Source organism: Zootoca vivipara, chromosome 16 (assembly GCF_963506605.1).
Source record: "Zootoca vivipara chromosome 16, rZooViv1.1, whole genome shotgun sequence".
In the NCBI taxonomy this organism is placed as follows: domain Eukaryota; kingdom Metazoa; phylum Chordata; class Lepidosauria; order Squamata; family Lacertidae; genus Zootoca; species Zootoca vivipara.
In genome coordinates, this window is record NC_083291.1 from 14,303,641 (window position 1) to 14,318,711 (window position 15,071).

Consider the following 15,071-nt stretch of genomic DNA (forward strand, 5'->3'; position numbering starts at 1 on the left):
AGTAGAGGATTTCTCATCCTGCTGGTTATCTCCCATTGCTACTCTTCTCTAACGGTTGCAAGGAAGAAGGGAAGATTAACTGCTAAGAGACACAGAGTGCACACTGGGGCTAAGCAGATGCAAAAAGTCCAGCTGGCATTTCTTCTTCAAATGTCTTGAGTAGGGAGACTTGTATGCTTTTTCATCTGTCAAATAAAAAAAGAGAATTGTGTAACTAAGTTGAGATATTCTAATCAACTCTGAAAAAGTCCAGGGCCTGTGCTGTTTTTTTAAAATTATATATGCACTTCTCAAAAGAAAGTGCTGGCTGGTGTTAGGAGGATTTTCTAGATTAACAGAGGCACTCAACATTCCAAAGGCCCAGATAATGATTCTGAAATGCAAGCAGAAGCTGGCAAAAAATGTTGCAGTGCAGAGCGTTCCTAGAATCATAGAGTTGGAAGGGGCCAGAAGGGTCATCTAGAGTAGTGTTTCCCAACCTTGGACTTTTAGCTGTTTTTGTACTACAACTCCCACCATTCCTAGCTAGCAAGACCGATGGTCGGGGAGGCTGGGAATTGTAGTCTGAAAACGGCTGGAGACCCAGGTTTGGGAAACGATCTAGAGCAGGCATGGCTCTCCAGATATTTTGGGACGACAACTCCCATCATCCCTAGCTAACAGGACCAGTGGTCAGGGATGGTGGGAATTGTAGTCCCCAAATATCTGGAGGGCAAAATCTAGAGCAAAAGTCATGCTGGCCACAAGACCCGGAAAAACTGTCTGCGGACAAATGGCAGCTCCCTCGGCCTGTAAAGCGAGATGAGCGCCGCAACCCCTGCATTGTTCGCAGCTGGACTTAACTGTCAGGGGTCCTTTACCTTTACATTTTTACCCATGTACTTATTGAATCCAAAGGGGGCATTGGTTTCCAGATGTGGACTCCCCCCCCAGCTCTCCTATCCCAGTAAGGAAAGCTTTTATAAATGAAGAGTGCTTGCAGTTTCTTTTCTTTTCTTTTCAGACTGTTGAAATACATGATTTGATTGTGTGGGAAGGTGGAATAGTTTCGTGTTTTTTTTAAAAGCAACACAACAATTAATACCTTATGGACTAGAAACCCTTTTGGCCTTATTTGCCTAGCAGTACTAAAACTGAAGCTTGTTTCCTCTTAATAATTAATACCACATACATACAACAGAGCAGCACCATCTGCATCATTCATAAATTCTCAGATGAGCTGGCATTTATAGAAGAGAAATACAGGGAAATAAAAGTCAGAAAAGACCAGCTGAACTCCTTCCGATTCCTGTTGCCACAACACTCCATGTTCTGATAACAAATACTTTCATGCATCTCTATCTTGTCTCGTTTTCTGTAAACAACTTGTGTTTTTTCAGATAATTCTGTCTTCTGCAAAAGTCAGGGGGAAAAAATTGTAGGTGTGTGTTTTGAGACATGAAGAACAATCCTTTTGTACTCCCCATGCAGTTCTATGTAGTTATACCATTTGTTACTTAGAAAACACCCAAATTCTTCTACAAGCAGGTCCAAGAATTCATATATATATAACCACCACCTTCAGTTGACTGCTAAGAAGTGTTGGGTCAAATCTGAATCACACACGCTTGATTATACACTCTTATAAAATGTGCTAAATTAATATAGGGAGCACTGTGACTCTGATAGGAGACCAATGCCTAGGGTTTAGGACTCAGGAGTTCTGTAAAATTGGTGCATTATATGGGGCACAGGAATTCATTCAATTTTATTTTTATTTTCAAAATATAGTTCGGTCCCCCACAAGGTCTGAGGGACAGTGAACCAGCCCCCTGCTGAAAAAGTTTGCTGACCCCTGCGAGTCTATACCTTCTATGTGAAAGCCTCCATCTTCACAAAAAAGTTACATTGGTAACTGAAGCAGTATGTTTACAGCAAAAAAAACAAGAAAGAGTCTGATGCCAGTTGTTATTTAAATTAAGCTACCCAAGGTTCAAATGAGGACAAGAGAAAAAGCCTCACCAAGTTATGTATTCTTGGAAAACACATACACACAAAAGATGTTCTTTGCTAAACAATAAACCGCAAAATAAACTTTGAGGACAGCAGATGCTTATCACTCGTGTATTTAAAGGCTGTGTCCTTGTCTTCATGCTATCCCTATTAAGGAGTGTGCAGTTTTTCTCTGCCACAAACTACCCTCATGCTAGGTTTTCTAGAAAAATAATGCCATGAACTGCAGGAAACACTTGATCAGAGGCTGCCAGGTCTTTCCAACTTTTCCATTTGTGAACTTACAAGTCCTGCAAATTTTGAATTCTACTTTTAAAACCTGCTGAATCAAAATGCACAACTGATATTTAAAATGGCTATATTTCATCAAGTGAAGGTTAGTTATTGACTCATGCATCTTGCATTGAATTGCACTGTTAGTTTATTTCAGTACCAGTAACTTTGGGGGGGGGGCTGCACCTCCCCCCCCCCAAAAAAAAGTATGGGAAAGTGTAGCTGCCACTTTCGGTTTCAAAATGAACAGGGTCACTATATTCGGACAGCCATGGCTGGCCAAAAAGAGTCACAGATAGAGACTGTAAAAGACAGCTTCCTATGTGCCACACATCAGCAAATGCCTCAGGTGTCATGAAGGGAGAGATCGGAACTAGACACTTCCATTCATTGCTATGGCTAAAAATGGCAGCTAACATTAAATAAAATCTGGCTTTCGAGCCAGAAGAACTAAAGCAGGCATCCCCAAACTTCGGCCCTCCAGATGTTTTGGACTACAATTCCCATCATCCCTGACCACTGGTCCTGTTAGCTAGGGATCATGGGAGTTGTAGGCCAAAACATCTGGAGGGCCGCAGTTTGGGGATGCCTGAACTAAAGACTCTCACACTGCTTGGGATCTGCAGAAGCCCCTCATGCTGTTACATCTCGCTGGGGAACAAATTTTTTGTTGCATTGACACCTGCAGTTGTTCTAACCTAATTTCAACGTGCTGATTTCATATCTGAAGTCGGTTTTGTTCTGTAAGCTCTAGTTTTTTTTTGCAATTCATGTTTTTCACTTTTCACCATAATCTTCATTTTTTGCAATGCAAGAATTCAATATTTTATTAAACACATGGTCAAAGTAGTACAATATGCAGGTATCAATGCAAAAAAAAAATTGTTTCCCAGTGTTATAAATGTAAGTGACTTATATAGCATGAACATGACATGTATATCAATGTACAGTTGAAGGTATGCAAAAATGTATTCCCTTGGGTACAGTATATACACAAGCTGCTGTTATTCAGGTAACAATTTGTGCTTGTATTTGAAAATATTTACCTTCAGTATTCAATGCCTTCACGAACTGTTTCATCAAGCCATCTTTTCTCATGTCTCCTATGTCAAATAAAAAAACCTGGGCTTGGTTTTTGTGAACTTCTGTATTGCATAGTGTAGTGGTTCAAAGCAGGCAGTATAGGCCCGTCTTAACCACATCGAGCGCCGTGGCGCAAAGGTCCCTCCGCCGCCACCCCCCAACTTACCCTGGACGCAGAGGAGGGACATGGCATGGGCGGGCCGGGCGCTGAGGGTGGGCCGGGTTCACGGGCACCGCAGCGGGTGGGCTGGGATGCCTGGTTGTCCTCTGGGGCGCCGGCGCCTCCTGCGTGTAGGCCTCTGCTGGGGGGGCGGTGCTGCGCAGCGCCCAGCCTCTTCTCCTTCTCATGCCCCTGACCTGACCCGCCAGGCTGAGGCTGGGACTCGAACCCGCGGCAGGCGGGCGGGCGGGAGGCAAGGAGCAGGGCGAGCGGGAGGGTGGCCGGGCTGTCTAGCGGGCGCAGCGCGGGTGCAACGCGGCGCCCCGGCGCATTGCGCCACTCAGCCTTGCCTTAGGGCCGGCCCTGAGGCAGTATATAGTTTGACTCTCCTCCAATATGAACTGACTTCCCTCAGTCTGTTGTGGGGAGTCATTGTAAGGATCACAACAGAGTCATATTTAATAGAATTGTAGAATTGTGGAGTTGGAAGGGACCCCCAAGGGTCATCTTGTCCAAACCCCTGCAAGGCAGGAATTATTTGCCCCATGTGAGGCTTGATCCCAAAACCCTGGGATTAGGAGCCTCATGCTCTATAGTGCTGAACAATGAAGCAAATACATGCTAAGTATTGCTCGTCAAGCATGGGGGGTTCAGCAAAATGCATTGGTTTTTTGAACTTCTTACCTAGTCTGCCTGTGTGGGTGATGCTTTTAAATATCAGAAATGGATTCTTTCTGCTGCTGGTTTTCCTCCTCCTCCTCCTTCATACCTGCCATTTTGCATTTCCCCCCAGGACCTCAGTCTGCCCAATGGTACTCCTGTAGACACTTCAAGCCCAGCCTCTTCTTCCTCACTTCTGAACAGACTGCAGCTGGATGATGACTTGGATGGGGAGATGAGAGACCTCTTTGTCACTGTTGATGATCCCAAGAAACACGTCTGTACGATGGAGACTTATATCACGTACAGGGTCACAACCAAGGTAATACAATGTAGCTTTCTTCCTGCGCATTGTGGCTTTCAGCTCTCTCTTCTCTGTTTCGTTTCAGGTCTAGGCTAGTTTTCTAGACTGGTAGCTGGAATCTTTTGTGCATGGATGAGACCTCACTGAGTAGATACACTCTTTCTTCTGTAGCAGTGTTCAGGCACTAGTAGGGCTGGGCAATATATCAATATATTGTCCAAAACCAGTATGGAGTCCATGTCATGATATCAGTTTCATGATTTTTGACGTGGCAATATATTGCAGATCACAATGTGTGTTAGGGCTGGGCGATATATATAACCCAAAACCAGTTTGACGTCCATATCATGATATTTGTTTCATAATTTTTGATGTGGCAGTATATTGCAAATTCTGATGTATGTGTGTGTGTGTGCTATGCAAAAATCACAATGTTGGGAAAATCAGCCAATGCCATATAGCTCAATTGTTATTTTAGACATCGTGATATATCAGTTTATCACAGTGTTTAGCTGGTGATATATCACGATGTTGGAAACCAGATATCGCCCAGCTCTAATGCATATTTATATGACAAACAGATGCAAAATAGAGGCATTGTCCTAGAGAATGTTTTTTCAGTGGCCCATCTTTAATGTTTGAAGTGCTGTTAAGCATTGCAAGTTAAGTAGCTTTTCTGCTTGTAACCTTGCTATTGCTGAAGCAATTTCTATCTCACAGAGTGCAAACTGCAAATAGGCAGCATTACCAAGGATAAATGGGTTGTCTGACATGAACTGCTAAGCAGCATGGTTAAGATGTACTGCTAAATCAAGTGTTTCCTACAGGATATTTCTCTTTTCCCTCTGTATTGATCGCCTTATGAAACCCACCCCATTCAAGGTTATTTTGCACAACTGGCTTTACACAGTAAGCTCACACTTTAGTTGTGGTTCATAGAATCATAGCATTGTAGAGTTGGAAGGGATCCTGGTTGGTTGGGGGGGGGAGTCATTTGGCCACCCCCTTGCAATGCAGAAATCTCAGCTAAAGCATCCATGGCAGATGGCCACCCGACCTCTGCTTAAAAACCTCCAAGGAAGGAGAGCCCACCACCTCCCGAGGGAGACCGTTCCACTGTCAAACAGCTCTTACTGTCAGAAAGTTCTTTCTGATGTTTAATTGGAATCTCCTTTCTTGTTCATACACCTTATTTGAGACTGGGACCATTCGTTTGTTTGTGTGTGTGCGTGCGTGCTCGCGGTGATATTGTGTGTAGTCCACATTTACTTCCAAATACTTTGTGACAGGCCTCTCCTCTCACCCATTCAAGTTAGGATGGGTTAGCACATTGCATCAAAGGAAGCTGTCATGCCCACTTTATGGCTTAATATCTGTATTGTATGCCTTTAGCTGTCATGGCTTCTCTGGAAAATCCAATGTTTAAAGTGGCAAGTGTTAAAACATTCTGTTAGATCTACAGATTTCTTCCTAGTTTCAAGGAATCCCTGGGGAGAGCTTTAGTCATCTGCTTTATTAAACCCACTTGGCTTTCTCATAGCGCTGAGAACTTGTGGAACTTTGTATTGTGTGGTTAATAACATTTGCAGAGCTGTGTTTTTTGCTTAAGATAGTTCTTTGACTTCTAAGTTCCACAGTTTTCTTGACTCACTACTAGCTTAGAGAATTTTCTCTCGTAGGCATGGGCTATGGGCCTCTATGGTTGAGAGCACGCAACTTATTTCACTCTCCCCACTCTGCTTGCCACAAGAATGTAAGAATTTTCCAGGTCGTGCTGCCATTGCTGGTGTTCGACAGTCTTGCATGCATTTGTAGTTTGTGGAATGCGATTCTCCCTCTCCATGAATATTTCTATTGCTTGTATACTTCTGTGTGAAATGAGTACAAGTGCCTTGTATTGGATAATGCCTCTAAACTCACAAGCAATGTATGCTTGTTTTTTGATGGTGTTGTGTGCAAAAGCAAGAGAGAGTAGAGAATATTGGCATTCACCTCAGAAATATTCCCATTCATTTTGAACAATTCTGCCCAGTTTGTGGTAGAACAATGGGGAAAGCAAGTTTGCTGCCATCTATCCTGAAGAACTTCAGTCTCCATTATGGGTGAAATACTTCAATTTTAGTTGTATCCAACTAAGTTTTACTCAGAAGAGTCCCCCTGAAATTAAAGGACCTAAGTTAGTCATGTCTTTTAATTTTAATGGGTTATGTCCAAATGTGACTGATGTTGGATGTTGGATAGAACCATTGGTATAGAAACAAGATTAACATGAAGAGACAGTGTTGTTGTTGTTGTTGTTGTTGTTTCCAGTGTGCTGGCTCTTGTTTTCCCCAGCAAAGCATGAATTTAGTGTCGGACATAGAGATGCTAAGAGGGGCTGCAAGGAGAGGAATTCCCATTAAGCAGGGAAAGTTCTTGTGCTAAAACGACACAGCTTTGTTGGGATACAACCCTAAGTGTTAATTTTCCAGGGAAAAAAGGGAATGCATCCATCAAAGATATAAAAAATTCATAGGCTCAGCTACTATGTTAAGGCTATCTTTTACCTTTTCCATTCCTCAAGGAATGTTCCATTCAAATAACTAAAAGTTGACATATCCATCATTGTTGTTGTTGTTGTTGTTTAGTCGTTTAGTCGTGTCCGACTCTTCGTGACCCCGTGGACCATAGCACGCCAGGCACTCCTGTCTTCCACTGCCTCCCGCAGTTTGGTCAAACTCATGTTCGTAGCTTCGAGAACACTGTCCAACCATCTCATCCTCTGTCGTCCCCTTCTCCTAGTGCCCTCCATCTTTCCCAACATCAGGGTCTTTTCCAAGGATTCTTCTCTTCTCATGAGGTGGCCAAAGTATTGGAGCCTCAGCTTCACGACCTGTCCTTCCAGTGAGCATTCAGGGCTGTTTTCCTTCAGAATGGATAGGTTGGATCTTCTTGCAGTCCATGGGACTCTCAAGCGTCTCCTCCAGCACCATAATTCAAAAGCATCAATTCTTCGGCGATCAGCCTTCTTTATGGTCCAGCTCTCACTTCCATACATCACTATTGGGAAAACCATAGCTTTAACTATACGGACACTTGTCCAATAAGTCCTTCCCTTGCCTTGCCTTGCCCTCCCCTTTATTTTCTGCCCCTTAGTTTTTATGTTTTAAAAAAATGCTTGATATTTGATGTTAACTTTTGTATATTGCTTCCCCCCCTCAAGCTTTAATAAAAAGAGCTTTCAAAAAAAGGGCACCTGTCCAAATTCAATATTGAGTTGATTCCCAGGTTGCGCATCTTAAGTTGCCAGAGGCATATGAAAATAAAATTTGTTTGTTTCTTTGCTAATGCTTGAATGGCTCGGCTTGAAGTATGGCTGATAAATTTGGCTTCAAGCAAGTAAAGAAGTCAACGTTTGGTAAAATAATAATAATAATAATAATAATAATAACAATAATAACAATAACAACACAGATAATGCAAATACTAGTGACTTAAGCATTTTTTTTACTTACCCTGGCTGATTTCTCTTGCTCGCTTTCCCCTTTTGTTTCATTTTTATTCTTAGACCACACGTGCAGAGTTTGACTTGCCAGAGTATTCCATGCGCCGAAGATACCAGGATTTTGACTGGCTCAGGAATAAACTGGAGGAATCTCAACCCACTCATCTCATTCCCGTAGGTAGTAAGTCTGGGCCACTATATTTTGGAACAAATAATACACTTATAAGAAGTGCACATTTCTGCTTTTTCAGCAGCAATGGATTCAAGGTGTGTTTAAAATGAAAGAGAGATAAAGAAAACGCTTGCCTCAATTATTTTGTGGGGGAAATGCAAAACAGAACACTCCAAAACAATTCTGCCTGAACTAATTTATACTTCATATATTCTGACGTTACAGGTCTACATTGCAGCTGCTTACTTGCACTGTTTTCTGATCCTCAGAATCCTTACTCTGTGGCTAAATTTGATTTCTTCAAGGAGAAGAAAAACAGGATTTTTTTTAAAAAAAGTTACAAATAGCTAATACTTTTTTTAAATTTTACTAATATCATAATGTGTGTAGGTTATACATCCATTATGACATGATAGTGGTGGTATCTTTTAATTTTAAAAAAATCTCTTTATTTTTCAGAAGTATTGTGTGTAGCATTTAATTAAAACCGAAAACAGTACACAATAACAGATAAAAATTTACTGAAACAGCATGTTAGATCAACAATAACTTTTCTGATGTAGAACCCTTACTCACTTCCTGTGGGCTAAGATTCAAAGACCTGCCACACCACAAGTAATGTTTCTCAGTTCTTCCTGAATTGTCTGCTGGTATGATGCTCCCAAAAATATGTTTGGGTAGGGGGACTTGCACAGCTAACAAGCTACCTGGCCCAACACTTTCGGGTTGTGTGTGTTTGTGCTCCATGTTTGCCTAATTTGGGTTCACTGGTTGGTATAAAACATTCATTGTACCCACAGTAGACCCATTGAATTCAATGGACCTAAAATACTTAAGCCCATTGACTAAAGTGGGTTTATTCTGCATATTATTTCATTAGATCTCTCTAACAACAACATGATGCTACTCAGAATGCATTCCGAGTCAGCGAAGCTTCAAAAATCCATCTTTCAAGAAAGCTTCCTCTGAATGGGTGAACACTACTTCGACTTCCTTTCAGAAACAATTACTGCTTAAACTTATTTTTAGGTGAAAAGGTGCAAGTCAGCAGTTTCTTCTGGCCCAGTGATGTCTCGTAGCATCTGTGCTGTGCTCTCCAACTCTCTCGGTGCACTGATGAACTATGAAAATACTGTTACAAAATATTTGCTTCGGTTTTTTAAAAAAACTTTTGTTTACTATTGTAGTGGAAGAAAAACTTGAACGTGCACATTTTCTAAAACATCGAAGCTTGAGGATAGAGATTTTCTTGTCCCCCTAAGCTTCTAAGATTTTTTTTCCCCTGTTCCCTTCCAGCCTCTTCCAGAGAAATTTGTGGTCAAAGGAGTTGTTGATCGCTTTTCAGAAGAATTTGTTGAGACTAGGAGGAAGGCCTTGGATAAATTTTTGAAAAGGATTGCTGATCATCCTGTGCTTTCTTTTAACGAACACTTTCATGTGTTTCTTACTGCCAAAGTAAGTAAAGCGAACTGTGTTTCAATGGATGTGTTCAGAGGTGGAAGCCTTTGTTTAGAAAACGATGAAAGATTGCTTAACAATGTTTATATCTTTTTCAGCTTGCCTTAAGCTTAGCATTTGAAAGAGCACACTAGAGTCTAGCGCAGGGGTCCCCAAACTTACGTCGCCGAGGGCCGGTGCCGCCAGCACCAATTGCGCTGTGGGCTGTAGCACGTGGGAGCGTGCACCCATACGTGTGTGCACTCACGATTTCCAGCACACTTCCGGGTCACCGGAACACCAGAAATAGCTTGTGCGCATGCACATGGGCCTCTTCCGACCCAGAAGCGCGCCAGAAATGACGCTTGTGCATGCGCGCAAGCTATTTCCGATGCTCCAGCAACCCGGAAGTGGGCAGCCGCACTGTTAAGAGCAGGCAGCAGCAGTGGGTGGCGGGGGCCGCATAAAAGAGCCTCGCGGGCTGCATCCGGCCCCCAGGCCTTAGTTTGGGGAAGCCTGGTCTAGCGCCTTCATTATACACCTTTAGGCTCCAGGCAAAAACGTTCATTTTCAACCAGGCCTTTGGTTGATTTAATTGACATCCTATGCCCTTTTAAAATATGGGTGTTTATTTTTATTTTTTTGCAGGGAGGAGGTTTATTCGGTAGTCGTTTTTAATTTTGATTACGTATTTTGTGGTGTTATATTTTGTTTTTATTCTGTGAACCGCCCTGAGACCTCCAGGTATAGGGAAGTATATAAATGCAAACAAACAAACAAACAGCTAGGACAGAGATTGGATACAGGGGAAACGGAGAGGTTTGCTTTCAAGAAAGAGAGAAGACTGAGCTGTGGGTGGGTGGGAGAACCAAACAGAAATAAGATAACCTACTGTGAACAGACCAAAGGCTTGGCTACTCTAGAATTCAGTTTCCCTCAATGATTAATCAGACTTATTTGGGAAGCCCACAGGAAAGTCATCTAACCTGTCAGCCGCCCCCACATGTTTTGGTAGGAAGTCGCATAGTTTCTCTTCCTCCTTCCCTCACCTGTTATAAATATCTGCTTTGTGCAATGTTACTGCCCTGGTGTGACTTCTGCTGCTTGATTCTGGTTGTTGTTATACATCAAAATGCAGATGAGGCCTAAGTTCAGCACAGCCCTAAGAGTGTAACTTCTGCAAATGTTTTTCCTTTGGAAGAAGCAAAAAACAACGCCTCTTAATGGGAGTTTTGGAGCATTAACACAGGTTGTAAGGGCCTGTAACTCTGTGCAGTCCACAGAATAGAATAGACTGAAACTCTACTTTCCCCAACAAATATACAATAGTACCTCGGAAGTAGAGCAGAATCCGTTCCGGAAGTCCGTTCGACTTCCAGAACGTCCAGAAACCAAGCCACGGCTTCTGATTGGATGCAGGAAGCTCCTGCAGCCAATCGGAAGCTGCGGAAGCCACGTTGGATGTTCGGGTTACAAAAAATGTTCGCAAACTGGAACACTCACTTCCAGGTTTGTGGCATTCGGGAGGCAAAACGTTTGACTCCCACGGCATTTGGCTTCCAAGGTACGATTGTATTTGGAAGACATAAACATAATCTAATAGCTAATTGGCTGCTCTTGTCACCCATAGGATCTTCATGCTTATAAAAAGCAGGGAATGGCCTTGCTTTCTAAGATGGGAGAATCAGTAAAATATGTCACAGGAAGCTATAAACTCAGAAGTCGACCGGTGGAGTTTGCTGCCATTGGTGACTACCTAGATACTTTTTCTCTGAAGCTTGGAACCATTGACAGAATAGCACAGCGAATTATCAAGGAGGAAGTAGGTGAGTAGTATGTGCAGCTTTTCTTTATAACTCTTGCTCCGCTAGCAAAGGCTGGATGCCAGCAGTGGGGGAACCTCTGGCCCCCTAGAAAATGCCTGGACTCCCAACTCCCATCAGCTGAGCCAAAGTGCCAGGTGGTCAAACATAATGGGGATTATACCGTGTTTCTCATATTATAAGTCATGTCTTATAATCTTTTTTTCCTCAAGAAAATAAGCCTATGGCTTATTTTCGGGGGGTGTCTTATTATTTTTTAAAAAATTACAGTATGGTACCTCCCCTGTCTGGCGCCCGGAACTGGCTGCTGCTGCGCTGCTGGGCGCGTTGTCGGAGCTTCAGCAGGGCACGCTGCTGGGTCCCGCCGGGTCGGGGCTTCACGCGGCGCGCGCTGCGGCTCTTGCCGGATCCCGGCTTGGAGCAGCGCGCGCTGCGGCTCTTGCTGCGTCCTGCCGCCGGGTTGGGGCTTGGAGCAGCGCCAGCGCCAAGCGCCAACCCAGCGGCGGGACCGGCGGGATCTGCAGCGCGCGCGACAGGAAGAGGAGGGACCAGCGAGTGGCAGCCGCGGCGGCCAATGAAGGCTCGGCCGGGTGTTTTTTGTCATTGTAGCTGCGTCCCGCTGCGTCCCTCCTCTTCCTGTCGCGGCTCGGCGCCCGGAACTGGCTGCTGCTGTGCGCGTTGTCGGCGCTTCAGCAGGGCACGCTGCTGGGTCCCGCCGGGTCGGGGCTCCACGCGGCGCGCGCTGAGGCTCTTGCCGGGTCTCGCCGCCGGGTCGGGGCTCGGAGCAGCGCGCGCTGCGGCTCTTGCTGCGTCCCGCCGGGTCGGGGCTTGGAGCAGCACGCACTGCGGCTCTTGCCAGTCCCGCCGCCGGGTCAGCGCTTGGCGCGGTGCATGCTGCTGGACATTTTGGAGGGGCAGCAGCAGCTGGTTCCGGGCGCTGACAGGCATCTTCCTCTTCCATGGCGCCATCCAGACCTGCTCCCACCACTACGGCTTATTTTTGGGGTATGTCTTATATTTCTTCAACTCAGGAAAATCCTGCCATGGCTTATTTTGTAGGGATGACTTAAAATATGAGAAACACGGTAGTCTGGCTATGTCTGGGATGCCATAGGTTCCCATCCCCAGTATATACGCTTTCAGAATATGTGTTGCATATGGAATCAAAAGTATAATTACTTCTATTGCTCATAGCTCAAATTCTGCTCGCGAGTTCATCAAACTATAATATTTCTTTCAGTAGTCCAAAAAGGTGTCCATTCTTCCACAAACTCTGTAGTGGTTATGACTTAATAGATAGTGCAGCAGAAGGTGAGAAACAACAACTTCATGGAAAACGGGGAAGTTGATAAATTTGAGAAAAGACAAAATTGTGTTTGGATTGTGTCACAGTGGCCGGAGTGGACTACTTCAGAGTAACGACGCTACGCAGCTCTGCATTTTATTCTTTTATTGGTGCTGCGTATTTACAGTGCTCAAGTCATTGCTATTTACACGGAGCGATGTTGTCAGTCGGTTTCAGAACCTCCTAATGGCTTTTGGCGCGTCTTTCTCCAACACAAAAGCTTTGGCAGACCCATCCTCTTGCCCCTCCTCTTCCTGCGTAATTCTGGAGTTGGGGGGATGGGTCTTCCCCCCTTACTTGCCCCTTCCTGTCCCACCTGGGACCCTGGCTCCTCTACCTTGCCTGAGCCTCGGACACGACTTCCTGCTTCCCCACTGGAATCGGAACTCTCCCTGCTTTCCCCTTTGCTCGGGGACGGGCTTGAACTCAGGAGGGGAGGGACTTCGCGATATCCCCTGTCCCTCACATCCACCCCCCTCCCAAGCTCTCCTTCACCCCTCCCCAGGCCCCCCCCATGTGTCGGTGACGACTGGAAGCCTAAAAACTCGGTGCTCTCCGAGCCCGTTGGTGTGAACACCTCCCCCCAGTCCTGCGAGCCCCCCCCTTCCGCCTGGGAGGACGGGAATCCCAAAAAGTCCGTGGCGTCAGAGCTGGTGGGGGTAAAAATGTTTTGCCAATCTGCTCCTTCCTCTGACTGGGTGGATCTTGGCGACACCCATACCTCATCCTCTGGTTCCTCAAACTCCGCTTCCCAGCGCCATGGTGAGCTGTTCTCCCGTGCCTCCCCCTCCTCCCCCTCCCTTTCCATGTGCCAGGGCTTGGGTCTGTGGGGAAAGAGGGCGTGAAATTCTTCCACCAAGAATTCCTCCTGTATCTGAGTGGCGGGAACCCATTCATTCTGGGACGGTGGAGCATCCTCCCATGCCATGAGGTACTCCAGGCCCCCCACCCCCCACCTTGAATCCAGGATGGCCGTGGCCTCATTGAGTTGCTCCCTGCTTTCCCTCTCCCCCCCTCCCTCGGGGGTTTGTTCGCTGTCTCTGAGCCTGCTGCTTTCCCTGTACGGCGACAGCAGCGATCTATGAAACACTGGATGCACCCTCATGTCCTCTGGCAGTGCCAGCCTGTATGCCACCGGGTTGACCTGTTGCGTGACAGTGAAGGGGCCCAGCCATTTGGGTGCCAGCTTTTTGCACCTCCCTCTGGTGGGAAGGCCCTCCGAGGACAACCACACCTTGTCCCCCACCCTGATGACCTCCCCTTGTCGCCTGTGGCGATCTGCCCCCTTTTTGTACGCTTCCTTGGCCCTCTCCAAGTGTTCTCTGAGCTGCTGGTGCACCGTCTCCAGTTCCTCTGCCCAATCCTCAGCCTGTGGGCCCTCCTCCTCCTCCTCCCTCTCCCTCTCTGGGAAAGATCTGAGGTCGCGCCCGTAATTGGCCTTAAAGGGCGACACCCCTGTGGAGACGTGCACTGCATTGTTGTAGGCAAATTCTGCTAGTGGCAAGCGATCCACCCAGTCCGTTTGCCGCTGGCTGACGTAGCATCTCAGGTACTGCTGCAGAATGGCGTTGACCCTCTCCGCTTGTCCGTTGGTCTGCGGGTGTCTAGCCGTCGACAAGCTGACCTCCACCTGCAGGAGGTTCATGAGCCGCCGCCAGAACCTGGAAACAAATTGGCGGCCACGATCCGAAATAACCCTTAAAGGTAATCCATGCAGTCTGAAAATGTGATCAACAAACAGTTTGGCTGTCTCTTCTGCCGAGACTGCCCTGGCACACGGTATAAAGTGACACATTTTGGACATGAGGTCCACCACCACCAACACTGCAGTCTTACCCCTGGACGAAGGCAGATCTGTGATGAAGTCCATGGACACCACTTCCCACGGCCTGTGTGGTGTGGCTAAGGGCTCCAGCAACCCTGGTGGCGCTGCTCTGACCACCTTCGCCCGCTGGCAGGTGGTACAGCCCCTTACATAGTCTCGAACATCTTCCCTCACCCCTGGCCACCAGAAGTGTCTCATGACTAGGTGAGTGGTCTTGTCCCTTCCAAAATGCCCCGCTGTAGGGTTGTCGTGCATCTGCTTGAGGACCGTACGTCGAAGCTGGGTGGTGGGTAGGTACAGCGCACCCTTGTAGAAAAGCAGCCCTCTGCGTTCTGCAAAGTCTTTTGCCTGCTCCCTCCCCCCTCTCAGTTCTCTGAAGATGCGGTTGGCAAATTCATCCGCTGCCGTCAGTGCTGTGAGTTCTGCCTCGCTCACCACTGCTGCTCCGCAGGACCATGCCGACGGGGGGAAAATGTGCCTTGGGGCTGGTGGCGCCTCCTCCTCCATGTACTC

At 46.2% G+C, this 15,071-nt stretch overlaps 1 protein-coding gene across 1 annotated transcript in view; it reads left to right on the forward strand.

Moving 5' to 3' along the window:
• The window catches only part of SNX30 (sorting nexin family member 30), a 51,355-nt gene that overhangs the window by 13,841 nt on the left and 22,443 nt on the right, over window positions 1-15,071 (forward strand). Inside the window, exons 2-5 of the mRNA XM_035140935.2 lie at window positions 4,302-4,490; window positions 8,020-8,130; window positions 9,425-9,583; window positions 11,196-11,391. Coding sequence (XP_034996826.1) covers window positions 4,302-4,490; window positions 8,020-8,130; window positions 9,425-9,583; window positions 11,196-11,391 — 655 coding nt within the window. The remainder of the gene's footprint in view (window positions 1-4,301; window positions 4,491-8,019; window positions 8,131-9,424; window positions 9,584-11,195; window positions 11,392-15,071) is intronic.